We start from the raw sequence: 16,776 nt of genomic DNA, 5'->3' as shown, positions 1-16,776 counted from the left end.
CACGTACGACAGGACTGGCGCTGTCTTCCAAATTAAGTTTATTGCGTCATCCAACCAAGCAATATATACCATCGCCTGCGGACATAAGAGACACAAAAATAGTTACGAATTAAGATTGTATGTCTACCACGCGCCTATCTTCAGATAAAACCATCAAGAAACTATAATTCTTTGTCAATAAGGCACACCAATGGCATGCTGACGCACTTGTCTCCCACTTTTTTTTTAACGCATGCTCATGCTTCGCATTGCTCACAGGCGCCTTATCCATCAAGCGGTTTTGATGCTTGTTTTGTGATAGTTTTTTTTTATTGAATACTGCGCCCTATGCTGTATGACCTTAAAGTTTTTTGTTGACAACGACACGAAAGAAAGCATGACGGGGTAGAGCTTTAGAGCTTCGCTGGAAAACTTACTCTAGAACAGATCAACGAGAAAAGAGTGCAAGTTATCCCTAATATTCAGAAGGTATCGCATAATTAAAAAAAAAGAAGTTAGATGGTAGATATGACATTAATTTCCTTTTCTCGGTTCCTTGCAAGCTTGGCGAGATATGTCCAATGCTTACTGGGCGTAAAAGTGCTCAATGCGCAAAAAAAAAAAAAATGCCGTCATACATTAAATGCACAAGTGAGTTTGTTTACGAAATTCCTTCTATACTTCGTTTCACTATACACTCTAAAAAAAAAAAGCCCGTGCGTCTGCTTTCCCGCACAACACTCAGAGAGCCAGTCACCGCAGCTTACGGAGGCAGCTCAGCGAATGACAATGCCGAAACATATGTTTAGACAAAAAAAAAAAAAAAAAAAAAAAAAAAAAAACGCAGTCTGAGTTGTGACATTGAGCAATGCAAGCGTGACGTTCTGCATTGCTTAACGTCACAACTCATACTGCGTTTTTTGGTCTAAACATATGTTTCGTCATTGTCATTCGCTGAGCTGTCTCCGTAAGTTGCGGTGATTGGCTCTCCGAGTGTTGTGCGGGAAAGTAGACGCACGGGCTTTTTTTAGAGTGCATGAAACTGAACAAAGTGGAAAGGACCGTTAGTATCAAACACGGTAAAGAAAGGAGTGAGCAAAAACAACACGAAGTCGTCTCGGAATGCGTTCCGCTTTTCTTTTCAATTTCTCCGAAACTACGCTGAACAAAAGACTCGACTGTGCAGACCACGGGCCCACAGCCCCTGGGAAAGGACAAGTCGAACAGTAGAAACATCCTCTGTGGCACCGGTCAGACAGTGTCTACTGGTAGAGACTCGCTTTCGCAAAGAAAGCTGTCGCCGCGACTGCTGCCACACCACCGACAGAGAATCTCGTTCGGCGTTAAACAATTCACGGTTAGGTAGGTGTCTACGCGTCGCGTGTTTCCGCGAGGAGGCTCTGTCGCTTGGATAGAGAGGCGGGTGTGTTCGATGAGGCTGGAAAGGATGAAGACGGGGTGAAAGAGCCACGTACAAAAAAAAAAAAAAAAAAAAAAAAAATGAAATGAAGCAAACACTAAATGCGCTTTTCCGCGCGATGAAAAAGGAAAAACAAAAGTAGAAAAAACGTCTTCCCTTTGTGCCGGCACTTTGCTCCGACCAAAAAAAATTTTGAGTTCTTGTTTTATTTTGTCGCGTCTAATGTGGGCCCAACTGCCGCACATAATCGAACCCGCTGTAGTGTTCACTAAATAGGGTCGCTTTTTTTCGCTAAAAGTACCTGTATCCTTGCTCATACGTTTTAGTTACTTTTACAGAAAAGTATTTAAGTTATCGTTACGGTTACTTTAAACAAATGTATGGGGTTACAGTCAAAAGTTACTAAAAAAAAGTAACGAGTTACAGTATGGTGATACAAGTATCGCGATACTACTTGAGAATGTGTACGCTATATGGTAGAGTTCGGATTATTAAAGTGGCACCTTCGAGCCCCGTACCTAAGGATTCGGAGTACAGAAATAGCCGGCAGCTAGAGCCGCTTCTCCAGCGAGTTCGTAATACATCGTTAAACTAAGATATACGCGCGGGGATTTACTTTCCGATTCGGAATGTCGAAATTCCGCTTGCTTAGTTTGTCTAAAACTTTCCTTGGTGTCAGTTTCTTCGAATTCATTTGCGAAGGAACCCGTGGGCAGACCGAAAAAGCGCTGCCTTGAAGCGCGGTAAATACGCTTATTAGCCTAACAATGCCGTACCAAAGGAACAGTGCGGCTTGTGGCGGAAAATTATCGGCGTGAAACGCAAACATGCCGCACGCGAGAGTGAAGACGGCGAGTGTGCAGCCTCAGTTCGCCTGTCTCATTCTCTCCCTTTCTTTAGGGAAAAAAACAAAACAAAACAAAAACAAAACAACAACCTTACTTTTAGTTTGAGCCGAAAGGAACAGAACGAGCGGACTAACCGCTCATTCACACTGGAAACGGATCCGCGTTCGCAAAGCGGTTGCGAACGCGGCTGTATAAAGATACAGTACAATTGCACGCGCACTCGATGACACCAAGTGCGGGTGCAATTGTACTGAATCTTCATACAACCGCGTTCGCAACCGCTTTGCGAACGCAGATCCGCTTCCAGTGTGAATGAGCGGTAACTCCGACTGCTTCATTCGAATAAAGCCCTTTCACGCTTAGTTTCGCAATCCAGCGGATGTCGTTGTTCCCTGGTGAATTACCTGAAAAACGTTTGGGCCTTCGGAAAAAACCGTACAGTCCGTTCCTTTCTGCCTGACTGAAGCGGAATCTTTCGAAGCTTCGTTTGTTGCCTCGCTGGCACGAGGCCAGATATGCCAGATTCAGGAAGAGCTTCTAGGTTACGACGACTTAGCTAGGAAGTTTGTAATTTAAGAACATCGTAATAAGGGGGAAATCGGTATTCACGAACGCGTTCTTAAGTGAGAGGAGGAAAGCGACGTTTTCTTACGGAAAAACGAGAACTTCCGGTATCCGCGAATATCTAGAACTCCCGATACCCGCGAGAGCGGGCTGTTGCTATGGCGACGGCGTCTTCGGCAACACGAGCAACCAATCGAAAAGCTCGGCATGGTTCGGAGCACGTGGATTTTGATTTACAAACGCAGGAGGCCTTTCCGCCAGCGTTTGTCTGGGGTTCGTGTCCGTGCAGTGAAATGTCGACGCTCACACGATTTAAACGGGCCCGAATGCCCAAGCTGAGATAACCGCCTTCGTCGACTGCTACTAAGTCAAAACAACTGTTATCGTTGCTAAAAGAAGACGGCTCGCGCCGGTCGTTTACAAAGCGACGTAGATGGAAACAAATCGCCGCGGCGTTTTTCGCGGCCTCGGAGATGCAGGAGCGAGCCGACGTCCAAGAATATACGCTTGAACTACGAGAGTGTCAGCAAGAGCCACGTAAATACCTGCTCACACTCGGACCGGACGTGCGCGTTTGATCGAAGTGCTAGATTCGCGCTGTTGGACCGTCGCGTCTTGGTAAGCGCTTCGGGACCGATTTTTTACGATTGCAACTCGATGCTGACGTGACACTGGGCAAAGGATGGTTGGACCGGCATCGTGTAGCTTCCACGAACTGTTCCCGCTCGACAGTGTCGACGTACCGTCGTGTCGGAATAAAAATGGTATATACTAATAACAAAGTGTACATACCATATGTTGCGAAGGTAATCCATACGGCGTTTATTTGAGCTCTATACCACACAAAACAAGGCGATAGAATCGATGAGAGTCCCTTTTCGACGACAGCGTTCGTCACCACTGCTTCGAAAAACAAGGGGATGACAAGGGGAAGAGACTGACCTCTTAATCAAAAATTGACGTCAGCGATCAAAATATTTACACGTGAAGGGTCCACAAGGGTGGGGCGGGCATATTCCATTCCGCAACCGGTCCAGCGCAAAACTTGCGATAATTTCGTTTCGTGGATACGAATTTGTTCGTACGTTTTGTCGGATATGCACATTTTTAGCGTAAGGTCGCTTCCGACAATCTTGCCGCAGATCTTTGTCGAATGGAGCTTCTTTGGCGAGTCCGTGTCTTCGGTTTGGGACGAGGGCGTGCGTCCCAAGTGCTCGCGCCGCGTAACCAGGGGTAATAAAGGGCTACGTGCTCGAATTCTTACTATTTGGCGGCGAAGGGATTTCAGAGTCGCCGTTCGGAAGATTTCGACAAGAGGCAACAACCTTCTTTAATGGCCGGCAACATACACAAAACATGTGCTAACTGATATTTTAAGGACCAACGATATAAAGACACGAACACGGGCAGCTTGAGTCGCTCCTTTTGGGCGTTCTTACGTCGGCTCAAGATGGGGGGAAAATAAGTCTTTATCCGTCTGGAACGGTAAGTCCGATGGGATTAAAAACTCGCAGTGGAATCTCGTTGCCAAGTTGCATGCATGGCAGCAACGTCTTGTTGCCGCGCTTTCTCTTCTACGGGATTAAAAACAGCGCAAAAGACGAAAGACCAGACGAAGAAGTAACACGGACGCAGCGATGTTTTCTGGCGGTCCGGTCCTTCGTCTTCTCTGCTGTTTTTAATCCCGAAGTATGTACCAACTCGCCCAAGCCTCAACTTTAGCATCGTTCTCTTCTACCTTTTTATGCTCTCCGGATGCTATAAAAAGCTTGGACACGCATTTAGATTGGCTTCGATGGCTCGTAGCATGCTTTGCAGTCCATCGTTAGATGAAACGGAGTATAGCAGAAATCAAAGAACATCAGCCTTTAAACATTCGGGTAGCACCAACTCACTTTCAAGTTGCAAGCGCAGAGCGGCAGTTCGTGCCGGGACAAGTTCAGAGTTGACGGCGTCGCAGCTGAGCACCGCGTCGTGGTGACTCCTGTCCAGTCTGGCCAGGGTGGCCCAGCTCCGTGTCATGTCGTCCTTGGCAGACGTCGAGCCCTCTGAAGACTCCAGCCGACTCGACGCGGACCCGTCGGCCAGCGCCAAACGCCACTGGAGCGTGGGTCGGGGTTTGCCTGCGTTCGGACGGGTCCGCAGGCGGAGTGTAGTACTTCGAGCGACTTTTGTCGGTTGGCTAAATCTCTCGAGTAGACGCGTGGCTAAAATATAGCGCCCGGGAATCTTTTAGCGTCCAATCTAAATCCAGGTAATGTTGCGACGACAGTCCACCTCTTGAGATAGAAACCTGACAGGTGGGTGTCCGTGGGACACAAGGTTTCAAGATACAAGAGACTCGCAAAAGGACATCGGAGAGAAGGAAAAATAAACTACACTCTTTCAATAATTCAAATGCAATTACTCTTCTTTTATAGTGACATGCAGTGCTGATTTAAACACGTACCTTTACCCGATTCAAACGGAGTAAGCAAAGTCATATGCTGTTTCAAATTGTAACTAATCAAGTGATGTAATGCAGTTGCAAGCAACTAAATGCAATTTGGCCACGTCGGGATGCCGAGTATATCTTACCTCCGTGAACCTGGCACAACACGCGAAGTCGCTGGCCCTCTCTTAGACGGGTGCCGTTCCCAGAATCTGGTTCTGTCTTCAGCACAGGACTGTCGGGAGGCTCTGCACATGAGACGATCGCGACATGCTGACTATTACAGCGCCTTGGGAACTGCTTCCGCGCAGATTTATATAGTAAAAACAAAGGAAGAGACAAACTATAAAACATAATGATATCAAGAAGGCAAACCAGGTGGTGGCCGACACATAATTACAGAAAAAAAAAGAAGAAACATTTGTGCAGCAATTAGATCACCCCTGTTATCAACACGCCTTAGAAATAGGTTTGCTTGCTAAGGGAGAGAGTATCATTTACGTCATAACAGTAGCATACCCAGTCTGATTAGTAGACCCAACTCCGCAGTTTAAAGGATAAATGAACGGGGGAAAAGCAAAAATGTTGGCATCGTGCAGACAGCCCTTGTTTTCATGTCGGGGGAGGTTGTTCGTCCTCGCAAATGGTGTTAGTCGTGACTCATGTGAGATGTTGGTGGATATTAAATGCGCTAGGATATGGTAGTTACGAAGGTTTAAGTCGGGAAAAAAAAACACGAAGTTCGGTATTAGCATTTTCTTATCTATGCCTTTTCCTTCCTTTTATTGTTATAAAATTAGTGGTATATATTCGAGATGTGTCCCGCGCTATGTGTTAGCTTATGACACGTCTGCTGCCCAATATCCAATATATTTCTTGTTTCCTGCATCTAGAGTTTTCGATAATGGCAAAAATTTACCAGCTCGACTGCCTTTTTTTTTGTTATTTATTTTTATACATACACCAATTCTACTGTAGATGTTGTTGCTTTTTGTAGGTATATGAGTTAGTTTTTTAAACGTCGACTATTGCTAGGGCTCAGCCTGGCCGCATAGAAAACTCATGTGCTCGCCCCAAAGTACGTGAGTATATTTGCTGATGCGCACGTGAGCCCCATAAACGATTTGGCTCAGCAGAAACGGGAAATAAGTGTTTTCATGGCGTGTCAAGCCAAGCTGACCTACGCACACGTTTTCCCGTCATTTTTGTTCACGACCAATGAAACTACACCTGCGCAGTTGCACCAGATGACCTGCACACCGCGTTGTGAATAGGACCGCAGGGGGGCGCTTCAAAACCGTATTGATGCGAGCATACGATCCTGTTGCCCAAGGAGTTTCGAAAGTGATTGGTTTAGTGTAGATGGTTCAGCGCGTTGGTTTCTAATTTACGGTAACGAAAGATGGACACTGAAGACAAACAGACAACACAGGCCTGTGTTGTCTCTTTATCTTCAGCGTCCCTCTTTCGTTATCGTAAATGGTTGATTTAACTTTATTCATATGAAAAGTAAAGGCACATCAATTATATCGAATCCTATGTACGGGGTGGGGTGTATGAGAGAAAAGAAAGCCGTGTTTTTTTCCTCACCGCTAAAATAAACTACGCGTCACCGAATGCGCAGTTTCCGCTCGTATGTAGCGCTAGCGTTGGGACCAGATTGCAAAGTTTCAGGATTTATGGTTTTCTCAATCAAAAGCTAGGAGCGATCTTCAAAAATGTTCCATAAGAAAATGGGGCCCGTTTGCGGTAGCAGACGCATTTCATCTCCATGCATTCGCAGGCTTCATTGGCCGCAATTTTTTTTAAAATTAAGAGTCCTGTAAGTCGTTTATAACTTTTGTATAAGATCATTGTAAGTCCTGAAACTATGGAACCGCTTCCTAACCGTTAGCGTTACGTTTGGGCGGAGACTGAGCCTTATTTAGTGATGCGTAAATAAATTTTATTTTCAGTAGAAACACTTTCTTTTATTTTGGTGAAAGGGGGGGGGGGGGGGGGGGGGGGTTAAACACCTGCAACACCTGCTGCATCGCCCTATCATGAACAATCCCCTTTCGTCTGCAATTGTAGTCACTGACAGTTGAAGAAACGCAGGTTGTGGCTTATATTTCGAGTTCCGTGTGTTCGGATAAATTGGATATAGTCCAAAACACACTGGACGGTAAAAGTTTCGGCAATTCGGATATATAGAGAAAACTCAAAATTTCATAATCGGAAAGAAAAAAAAAAAAAAAAGAAAAAGACACCATTTTACGAATCAAGTTTGTTAGAGCACAGGGCTAGTAGTTCCGAGTAAATGCCAATTCAGTTGTTTTTTCTTTTTAATTTTGAGCTATTGCCAAGAGTAAGTTTCCCGTTTATCTCGCAATGTTCGTTCTGTACAATCAAATCCCATATTAGCCAATACTGGCAACTCCCGCGGAGCGCAAGCGAAAAGTGATCGCAGCGCCCCTGGCGAGTTTGGAGTCTCCTCTAGCAGACGAATTTTCCACAACGCATTGGTTTTGCCTATCTCCGTGCAAAATGACCAATGAAAAAAAAAAAAGACATTGGTATTCCCTGCTTTAAATGCTAAAAAATAGGTGCCACCTCACTAGTGAAGGACGTTTGCTTCGTGTGGGAAGGATATGTTACAGCTTGTAGGGTGCAATTTCGGGGCTCTCCTGAAGAAAACACTTTGTCAGAGATTATGTAAGACAGGCAAAACACAAACGTACCTTCGCGCTGCTTTTGTTTTAAGGCTATGTACAAAAATTTCAAAACGTAGCTACGTTTCAACTTTACTGTTCTCATCAATCAGTTCGTTTTGTTGTTGCAATTCCCATTTCTCATGAATGTCTTGCTTATAACCGTTTTGCCGAATAGGCAACCTGGTTAATCTCCTTAAGATCGTCTCCGGATGAAGAAGCAAAAGGTAATTTTTGAACCACGTACGTTACTGCGATGTCAGTATGCTCTGGAGCAAGTCGATTGTGCAAGTCGATTGTGCACATGCAAATCTCACGCTATTACTACACTAATAAAAGCGAAGTTACAAAAAAGCAGACTTCTCGCGCGAGCAAAAGAAAGAGAGGAGAGCGTTGTAGACAAATAAAGGTGGTTTCGGTTGCGTTACATTCGGTGCATAAACTCTGATTGTTAGCGCCGGGACGACTAACGTCTTCTGCGTCTTCCACAATACAGGCCTGCACCCGTTGGACTTGACCATCTTGTAACCTCTTAAAATTTTCAGTCTACTTTCGTTTTATGTTTGAGGCGACGGTACACGCCGCGTTCTTTTTTCTTTATGCTTCTACTCTTTTTTGTTTTTTTTCTCTTTTTTCTTTACTTGACAATTAAGCTTGACGATTTGCATTGTTTGGCTTAGGTTACTCTCTTTCCTTCGCTTTGGCGCTTATTGCCGTAGGTTCGTCTGCTACGCTATGCCTGAGCATTTTGAGGACCGTGTGAAACTATGTTGCTGTCGTTGTTGTTTTCTTCCACTGTCGTCTGCCATACCCTTCTATTTTCGTTTCGATTAAGTTTGTACTCCGAAATCTCCATATGTGCTTTTTGATATTAATCAAATATGTTAACAAGCAGCTAAAAAAAAAAGTGAAGCTTTCTTGAATTTTTTAAAAAGAGTTCCGTCGTGTTGCTTCCGCTTTGTTGTGGACTTAACAAAGACCGCGACTACCACTCATTCTCAATGCTCCCAAGGCCGCCCCGCGCGTTGTTATTTGATTGTGGTTGCAGTTACGAACAGTGGATTCCGCTTTGCAAGCCGACTGACCATAATGAATTGTTTCAGCTGTTGGGGTGACGAAACGGGGCTCGCAAAGCTCGAGGACGTCGCGGAGCCTATACTTTTCTATTGCGTCGTCTGCTTCCGTAGACTCTGAGTCCGCTAGAGGCGCCACTGTCGCGTTCGCCACCGCTCCCATAGGTTTTGTGGGGAGTTTCCAGTATTGGCGAAGCTATATCGTATTTGGTACAATGATCCAATTTCTTGGGATGGATGCTTGGGCGAGTTCGGTATTCATCATGTAGGAAAAAGCGCAAAATTAAACTCACTCACACTGAAAATACACGCAGTGCGGGATATCCTTCACATCTATTAACTTCAGTCGCCTAAAGTCTCCTTCAACCGATTGAAAAAGGTGAAACCACTCCCCGCAAGTCACGCGACAGTAACAGTAACCATAGACCGGTAGTTCATCACCAACATTCATAACATTTTCCATAACCTTAAGGAGATTGGGAACCGCGCAAATATTGATGTAGTCTTTTCAGCCCACAACAAACACTCAGGTTTATGTAAAAAAGTTACCGCCTTACCAAAAACTATTACATGCTATGCAAAAAAAAAACAAAAAAACATAGAACTGCATATATCCCTCGCTCAGAAGGAGGGGTTTATTCCCTTCCCTTTTCATGCAGCAAACAGAACACAACTAGAAGATGTGTAAATTACAGATTTATAGAGCATAACAATAGCACCCAAATAGCTAACTCAGTACTTTTGGGGATTTACTGCCGTGACTGTGGGTGCACTGCGGACTTCAAAATAGCACCGCAATAGGAAAGAACTATCACCAATTAAGACGTGAGATTAATGAGGCAGCTAACATGATGACAATGAGTGATGATTCTGTTAGTAGTCCGTCTATTGCGCTTACTGAAAAAGACTTGTTATATTTTGACACTCGAGGGTACTATATGTAATAGACATTGCCATTTAGTTGGCACAGAAGACAACCGAAGCGAGATATAATAAATGTTCATACGCGTCAAAGAAAAAAGGAAGAAGACGAAAATACAAACTGAGTTGTAAGTTAGCGCGGCGTAAGTGATCTTTTTTTTTTCAGTGTGCGGGTATTTTATGTTTGAGTGAATTTAATTTTGCGCTATTTCCTACATAATGAACCAATGTCGTTCTAGACCACGACAAAAGCCACGAGTCCGGTATCCAGTTTGGACCGTACTACGTGTGCTTCAGGAGGAGGAGGGGTTGTGTTTTTGTAACAGTGGAAAGATGTAAACATGTAGATTTCATAGAATGGGGAGGGCAGCTGAAGGTTTTATGCGTGTTTGGCTATTTCAAAGTACCGACGTCTATTGAAGTAACACTTGTTTTCAAGATTTGTCGAGGGACAGTTAGTACAGCCAATTGCAAAGGCGCCAATGTTAAATGCAGCTGCAGGAATATCTTTCGATACCGGTGATTTTTTAATGAATTTAGTGTACGGTGTTGTCCGAAAACTAATTTTTATTTTGGAAAAAAACAAAAAAAACAGATCAAAATAAAGTTGCGAGTTTGGGAGAATTGTTAATCTAACAAAAATAAACCGCGATAAACCCCGAATTTCCAGCGAAAAATAAATTCCGAAAAACAACCTCCGAATTTGTCAACAAATAAACTCCGAAAGCACGGAATCCTCATATTTATATGATGCGCACGCCTCTTAAATCGTGATTGGTCCTCCGACGCTCCTAACGACTGACGTTTCAACCTGCTTAGCTACGGAGCGACTACAAGATGTTCAAGATTCGCCAGACCCGGCGTCTCTAGAATCTCAAGTTGTCAGGAACTTCAGTAGTTTTCCCAGAGTACTGTTGCACTAATTTCTCCAGGGCGCTTTTGCCCACATTGCAATAAACGCAGCTATACATACACCGAACTATTGAATACACGTTTAAAGATCTTAAATTGACATTTGTTTTCTAAAAAAAAAAAAAAAGCAAAAAACAACAAGAGATATAAACAAAAGAGTGTGCGGAATTGACGCAATTTCGTCGTCGAGGTACAAGCAAAGACAGCCGGACACGTAAAACCCAGTCGAAACTGGGCAAAGCGTGACAAGCAGCCTCAACTCACCGACCACCAGGAGTCTTACGTTGGAAGTCCTCTCTCGCGCTGCAGGGAACTGCACCTGGCACAAGTAGAGGCCGTCGTCTTTCGACGTCACAGCTGCCAGCGACAGCGTGGCTCGAGACACCGAGAAGTGCAGCCGCTCCCTCCAAGATGGCGCCACACGATGGTCCGCCTGCAAGAAACAGGGGTTCGTCATCCACTTTTAGGGGTGTCACGAAAGGCCACATCTCAGCACCTCCCCCCCCCCCCCCCTTTTTTTTTCTTCTTCGTAAGTAAATTTTTTATTAATATTTATTTATTTTTATGAAAGAAAGAAAACATAAGGAAAGTGGGCGAAGGAAAGCGAACTCTTAAACCTGCCCATGCGACCTCCCTCCCGCAGAGACCTTGCACAGAACGAAAGAAGCTTTGTGAATGACGAGGTCAAGACAACATCGCTATTGAATATACGACAATCTAGACAGAAGAGCGTGTTGACAAAGGCGGGACGACGGATGACGTAGTGCACTTTCAACTAGCAACAAGCGCCACGTCAGTCTTTTTTCGGAATCACACCCCACAGTAAAGAACGAAAGAAAGAGACACAGAAAGGGGGCAAGAAATGAAAGAAATACATATATATTGAGTAAAAACTTCATTATTTGCTAAAATTATGACTACACGATTACCGCGAAATACCGCGCAAGCGCCCACTCAATACTTAAAGATGATCGCAAAAAAATAGGGGACGGGAGCGTGTCTAGTCATAAATTTTGCATATAAATGTACTGCCCGTATTTCCTCAGATCTTACAAATTTGGGTGTGGGCGCTTAATGTGGAATGGGCGGATGCGCGGATGCGTGGTATTCTACGGTATGTCAATTCCGGAGAGTTCGGAATTTACATAGCCGTTCCAACTTTTAAATCGACAAGAGATTGCGCTCTTGTCTCCGTAATTGACATATCTGTTTGGTTATAATTTTAAAAATTAATGTAGTCTTTACCATCAAATCCTTGTTTCTTTTAATCTTCTATTACCGCCAAGCTGTATATGGCTAAGGTTCTATGCATTTTTGGTATCCTCCACGGAAGTGCAACGGGAAAGCCGTGTTTGGACGAAGAACTCGGCGGTCTCTCTGCAGAGAGATCGCCGAGTTGTTCGTCCAAATCGGGCCCAATCTGTGGTACCAGTGCGGAGCCGTCGCGCTGCTAACAACAACAATCTAAAAAAAAAAAAAAAAAAATAGATGTGCGTTTAGGTTGGTCCTTTGTTGGTCCCGCCGCCGTCTCGGACAACTCTGCAGGGTTGAGCTCCGGTTCGTTGTAATGCCTGATCTGTTCGAGGTTCACCACCTTCGTGTTTTATTCCCGTGCTGCTGGTGATGTTCTCTCTAGGCCGACGATGTCGTCTCCAGGGAACGGCCGTTATCTTCAAGGGACCGTCGTTTCGAGCGTCCAGCGTGCTGCCTACGTCAATCTCAAGAACGCTGTCGCCAGCGCTGAATCGAGGAGTTTGATTCTCTCTCTTGTATCGAAGTTTCAAGTACCCTTGGCTGTCTTCCAGGCTAGATCTGGTACTCGTGTGACCCCTTGCGAGCTCGTGAAGCCTTTCACTCTCCGTGATCTCTGCTACCACTAAGTTGATGTTAATCTCTTTCGGGTTGTAGCCGTGCAAAAGCCAGAAGGGACTCCGATCGCTTTGCTTGTACTCAGTGACGTTTATCGCAAGTGTAGCAGCATTCAGCACCTTGCTCCAGTCGCGACCGTGTCCGACGACCTTGCGTAACATTTGCTTCAGTGTTCCAACCAATCTCTCCACAAGACCATTAGGTTTTGGCCCGAACGGAGCCGTGTTGATGTGAGAAATGCCGAGTCGACAATAGAGTGCTGTAGTTCGTTTCTCAGCGAATCCTCTGGTTTGGTCTGTGATTATAACTTCGGGCACCTCAAAGCGTGGGATCCAGCGGTTCATTAGGAAGTCGATGTAGTGCTTTGATGCAGCGCTGGCAACTGCAAAGCATCCATGTACCTTGTCGCGGGGTCTATGCACACGAGAATGTACTCGTTGTCTTCGCTTGTGCCGACTGGTTCGAAGTGATCAAGCCAAATCACCACGTTGAGCTCATTTGGAACGGGGCGAAGTTTCAAGCTGCCTTCGTTTCGTGTGGCGCGTGCGTTGATGAACTAACACGTATAGCAAGACCCTACATAGCGGCGCACATCGTTTGACATAGCTGGTCACCAGAATTTCCTTTGGATGAGTTCCTTCGTCTTCTCGTATCCCATGTGTCCTCCGTTGTCTTGAACGATCGTCATGACGGACCCGCGAAGTGTAGCTGGGACAACGATTCGCTTCACGAAATGTCCGTGCTCTGTGCTTTTTTTTTTTTTTTTCGTTGGGATACCGTTCTTGATCTTATAGGCGCTGTTGCCGCTGTTTGCTTGGGAAATAAAGCTTTGGAATTCTGCGTCTCTTGCTTGCAAGTCGCTCAGGTGACTGTGATCTCCTGCCACGACGGCATAGAATGCCAATCCCTGACCCGCCGCTACCGTTTTGAGGTTGTCTCCTGGCATCGTATCGATCTCTCCCTGTCGTGAGAGCGTGTCCGCTGCCTCGTTCAATTTTCCTGGTGTGTGAACAACGTCGAACGTGTACTCAGCAAGACCGAGCATCCAACGAGCTAATCGGCGATTCATTGCTCCCTTTTGCGCGAAATACGCAACACTGAAGTTGTTAGTAAACACGGCGAAACGCGGCCCACCCCGGAGAATAATCGACAACTTATCTGTCACTGCCCAATGCAACGCCATGGACTCGATCATGTTTGAGTGAAGCTAGTGTCGTGTTCGTTCAGAAGTCGGCTGACGTAATCGATCCCCCGTTCTTTGCCGTCTTGCAATTGACTAAGTGTAGCTCCGAGGCCTGTCTGGCATGCGTCAACGAGCACACTGCGCATACGTTGCGCGGTCTGGTTCGAAATTTGCAAGAATTTGAGAGTTTGAGAGCGAGCTTCAGAAAGTCGACCCTGTTAGTATACGAGTACGGGATGCAAACTCAGGGACGCACTTACGGTAGTTACCGAACTGTAGGAACGTGTACGGCTTCTTGGCGCTGACGTGCGGTTCAAGCTTGCCGACTGCGGCGACTCGTGCTTGATCGATCGTGCGTTCGTGTGATGATATTTCATATTCGAGCAAGGTGACATTGTCACTCACCAGCTGACATTTTTTGATAGCCATTTTGAGTCCGTTGGTGACGATCCTATCGAGAGCGGAGTCGGAAGGTTCTAGTGATTCTTTCACTGTAGTTGCCCAACGTCATCCATGTCGGTGGAAGTTTGCGGCAGTCCGTCGAATGTGCGTCACATCCCCTTCTGCATAGTCTGCGGAGCTTTGCGAAACCCGAATACCATTCGGAGATATTCGCATTTTGCGTCAGGTGTTACGAATACCGTTTTGTGGATATCCTCCGGCTTCAAGCGTACGGTGAGGAAAGTGGTCTTCACATCCATGAACCATGATGTTGAAGTACTTTGACTGGTCACGCATGATATCGTCAATACCGCTAACCAGGCATCATCATCTCTTGCAGAAGTCATTTTAGGTGTTTCTCAGGAATCGGATCTCGGCCCACTTCTTTTTTTAATATACATTAATGATCTACCCTCATCCATCTCATTGCATGTTCGTTTCTTAGCTGATGAGTGTGTCATTTACCATCAAGTGACTATCTCACACCATCACCTACTCATACAAGATGATTTTTTTCCTATTCTAGCACGGTGTGAAAACTGGAAGATGTCCCTCAACGTTCAGATGTGCAAGCTCGTATCATTTACACGTCGTTCCAACCCTTCTGAACTTTTCTATTCACTTAACAGCACACCACTGCAAAATAACGATTCGTATAAGTATCTCGGCGTACACCTTTCATCTGATCTCCCCTGGGCCACTCATATCAGCAGTACTATCTCCTCCGATAATCGATCTCTAAGCTATTTGAAGCGTAACTTAAAGCTCAACCCTCCTCATCTAAAGCTGCTTGTCTACTCATCCCTCGTCCGTCCTATACTCGAGTTCACATCTGCCATCTGGGACCCACATCAGACTTATCTCACCAATAACATTTAATCAGTCCAGAAGCGTGCATTACGTTTCGTTTACTCAGATTCTTCTTCTACCACAAACGTCTCTTCTCTTAGAACCCGTGCCAGTCTTTCTCTCTGTTCTGGACGTCGCAAACTTGCAAATCTACCTCTTTTTCACAAACTTTACCTCAGGTCATCATACATCTAATTTTCAGTACCCAGTCATCGTCGTACGGGCCGTACCCTTAACGTAGCATGCCCAAAAGTCAGAACAGCCACGTTTCAAAATTCGTTATTTTTACACGCTGCCGTTGATTGGAACGGTCATCTCTCAAACTTTGTCGCAACTCGTGAGGTAACAAAGTTCAAGGAACTTTATTCTAGATTAGTGTGTAACTATTTTGTGTGCATATTTTTTTATCTACTTTGATGTTCTTGTCTTTGAATTGTTTTATGCGCCTTTTCTCGGCGAGTTTTTTCCGCCCCCGTTTTTGTGTTGTCTACCCACCCCTTATACAGGTTTTTTTTTTTTTTATACTTGCAGTTGTTAAAAAACTTGTTAAAAAAAAAAAAAAACATGAAAGCTACATTTATGGGGTTTGTGAGAGTGAGTTATACGCCCAGGGGTGACATTATGAGGGTGGCTAATCTTTGCGATAAGTCGCTAATTAATTAAAATTCACAAATTATTTTTTAATTAGTGAAAATAAACATAAGGTTCCAGTTAGAAACTTGCTGAGCGTCGTCCAGAACCCCTAAATCAGTCATTTTCAGAAAGACTTTCAGCGCGTGATAAGCGTAGTAGCGCACTAAAGTTACCACTCGTGGAGCAGGTACAAGGCTAGCGGTTTCGGTAAGGCGCCCGCACAATTTTTCCGTCTCTTATCTATAGCCCCAGCCCCGTACCTGCTCCACGAGTGGTAACTTCAGCGCACTACTGCGCTTCTCACGCGATCAAAGATTTTCTAAAAATTACTGATTTAGGGGTTTTGGACGACACTCAGCAAGTTTCTAATTGGAACCATATGTCTATTTTCATTAATTAAAAAAGTTAATTAGTGAATTTTAGTTAATTAGCCGACTTATCGCAAAGATTAGCCACCCACATAATGTCCCCTTGGGCGTATAACTCATTCGCACAAACCGCATAAGTGTAGCTTTCACGGCTTATTTTAAAACCGCTTAGGACGAATCCCTGAAATTAATTACCTACGAAACACGCGCTCGTTTTTCACCCCACGCAATAGAAGTCCCAGAAAAAAAAGTAAAGAAAAACGAGCAGCGTTCACCCCCTTACCTTGCAGCCCGAACAAGCGGCCACGTGATCTGTAGCCGATTATATGCCGCCAATGTTGATCATAGCCACGCGCTGGGGTTGGCAAGGCACAGGACAGGCGCTGAGTTCCAGACATTGTTATGGCTCGGCTATTGTCGCCGTTGCAGCGATTCAACACGGGCCACTACCCGAATGTTTCTCGAGCTAGTAATTATCACGAGCCCAAATCGAGTGCGCACGCAATGCTCTGGTCTATTCTATGAACCGCATTCAAATATCGTGATTGGGGTGCACTGCGACCCCCAGTTACGTCATCACGTTTCGCAAAGTAGA

The 16,776-nt window shown here is 45.1% G+C and overlaps 2 protein-coding genes across 2 annotated transcripts in view; both read right to left on the bottom strand.

The window, feature by feature from the left end:
• LOC115331155 (hemicentin-2) overlaps positions 1-13,051 on the bottom strand; it is a 130,154-nt gene extending 117,103 nt beyond the window's left edge. The window contains exons 1-2 of the mRNA XM_042287244.1: positions 12,551-13,051; positions 11,103-11,271 (exon numbers count right to left, since the gene is read on the bottom strand). Coding sequence (XP_042143178.1) covers positions 11,103-11,271; positions 12,551-13,051 — 670 coding nt within the window. The remainder of the gene's footprint in view (positions 1-11,102; positions 11,272-12,550) is intronic.
• Positions 13,052-13,317: 266 nt separating this feature from the next.
• Positions 13,318-13,902, bottom strand: LOC121833727. The gene has a single exon (XM_042287243.1). The coding sequence runs from the start codon at positions 13,900-13,902 to the stop codon at positions 13,318-13,320; it is 585 nt and encodes a 194-aa protein (XP_042143177.1).
• Positions 13,903-16,776: the final 2,874 nt, after the last annotated feature.

Source organism: Ixodes scapularis, unplaced genomic scaffold (assembly GCF_016920785.2).
Source record: "Ixodes scapularis isolate PalLabHiFi unplaced genomic scaffold, ASM1692078v2 PGA_scaffold9__187_contigs__length_104089568, whole genome shotgun sequence".
NCBI classification, from domain to species: domain Eukaryota; kingdom Metazoa; phylum Arthropoda; class Arachnida; order Ixodida; family Ixodidae; genus Ixodes; species Ixodes scapularis.
This window is presented reverse-complemented; position numbering and strand designations above follow the sequence as displayed.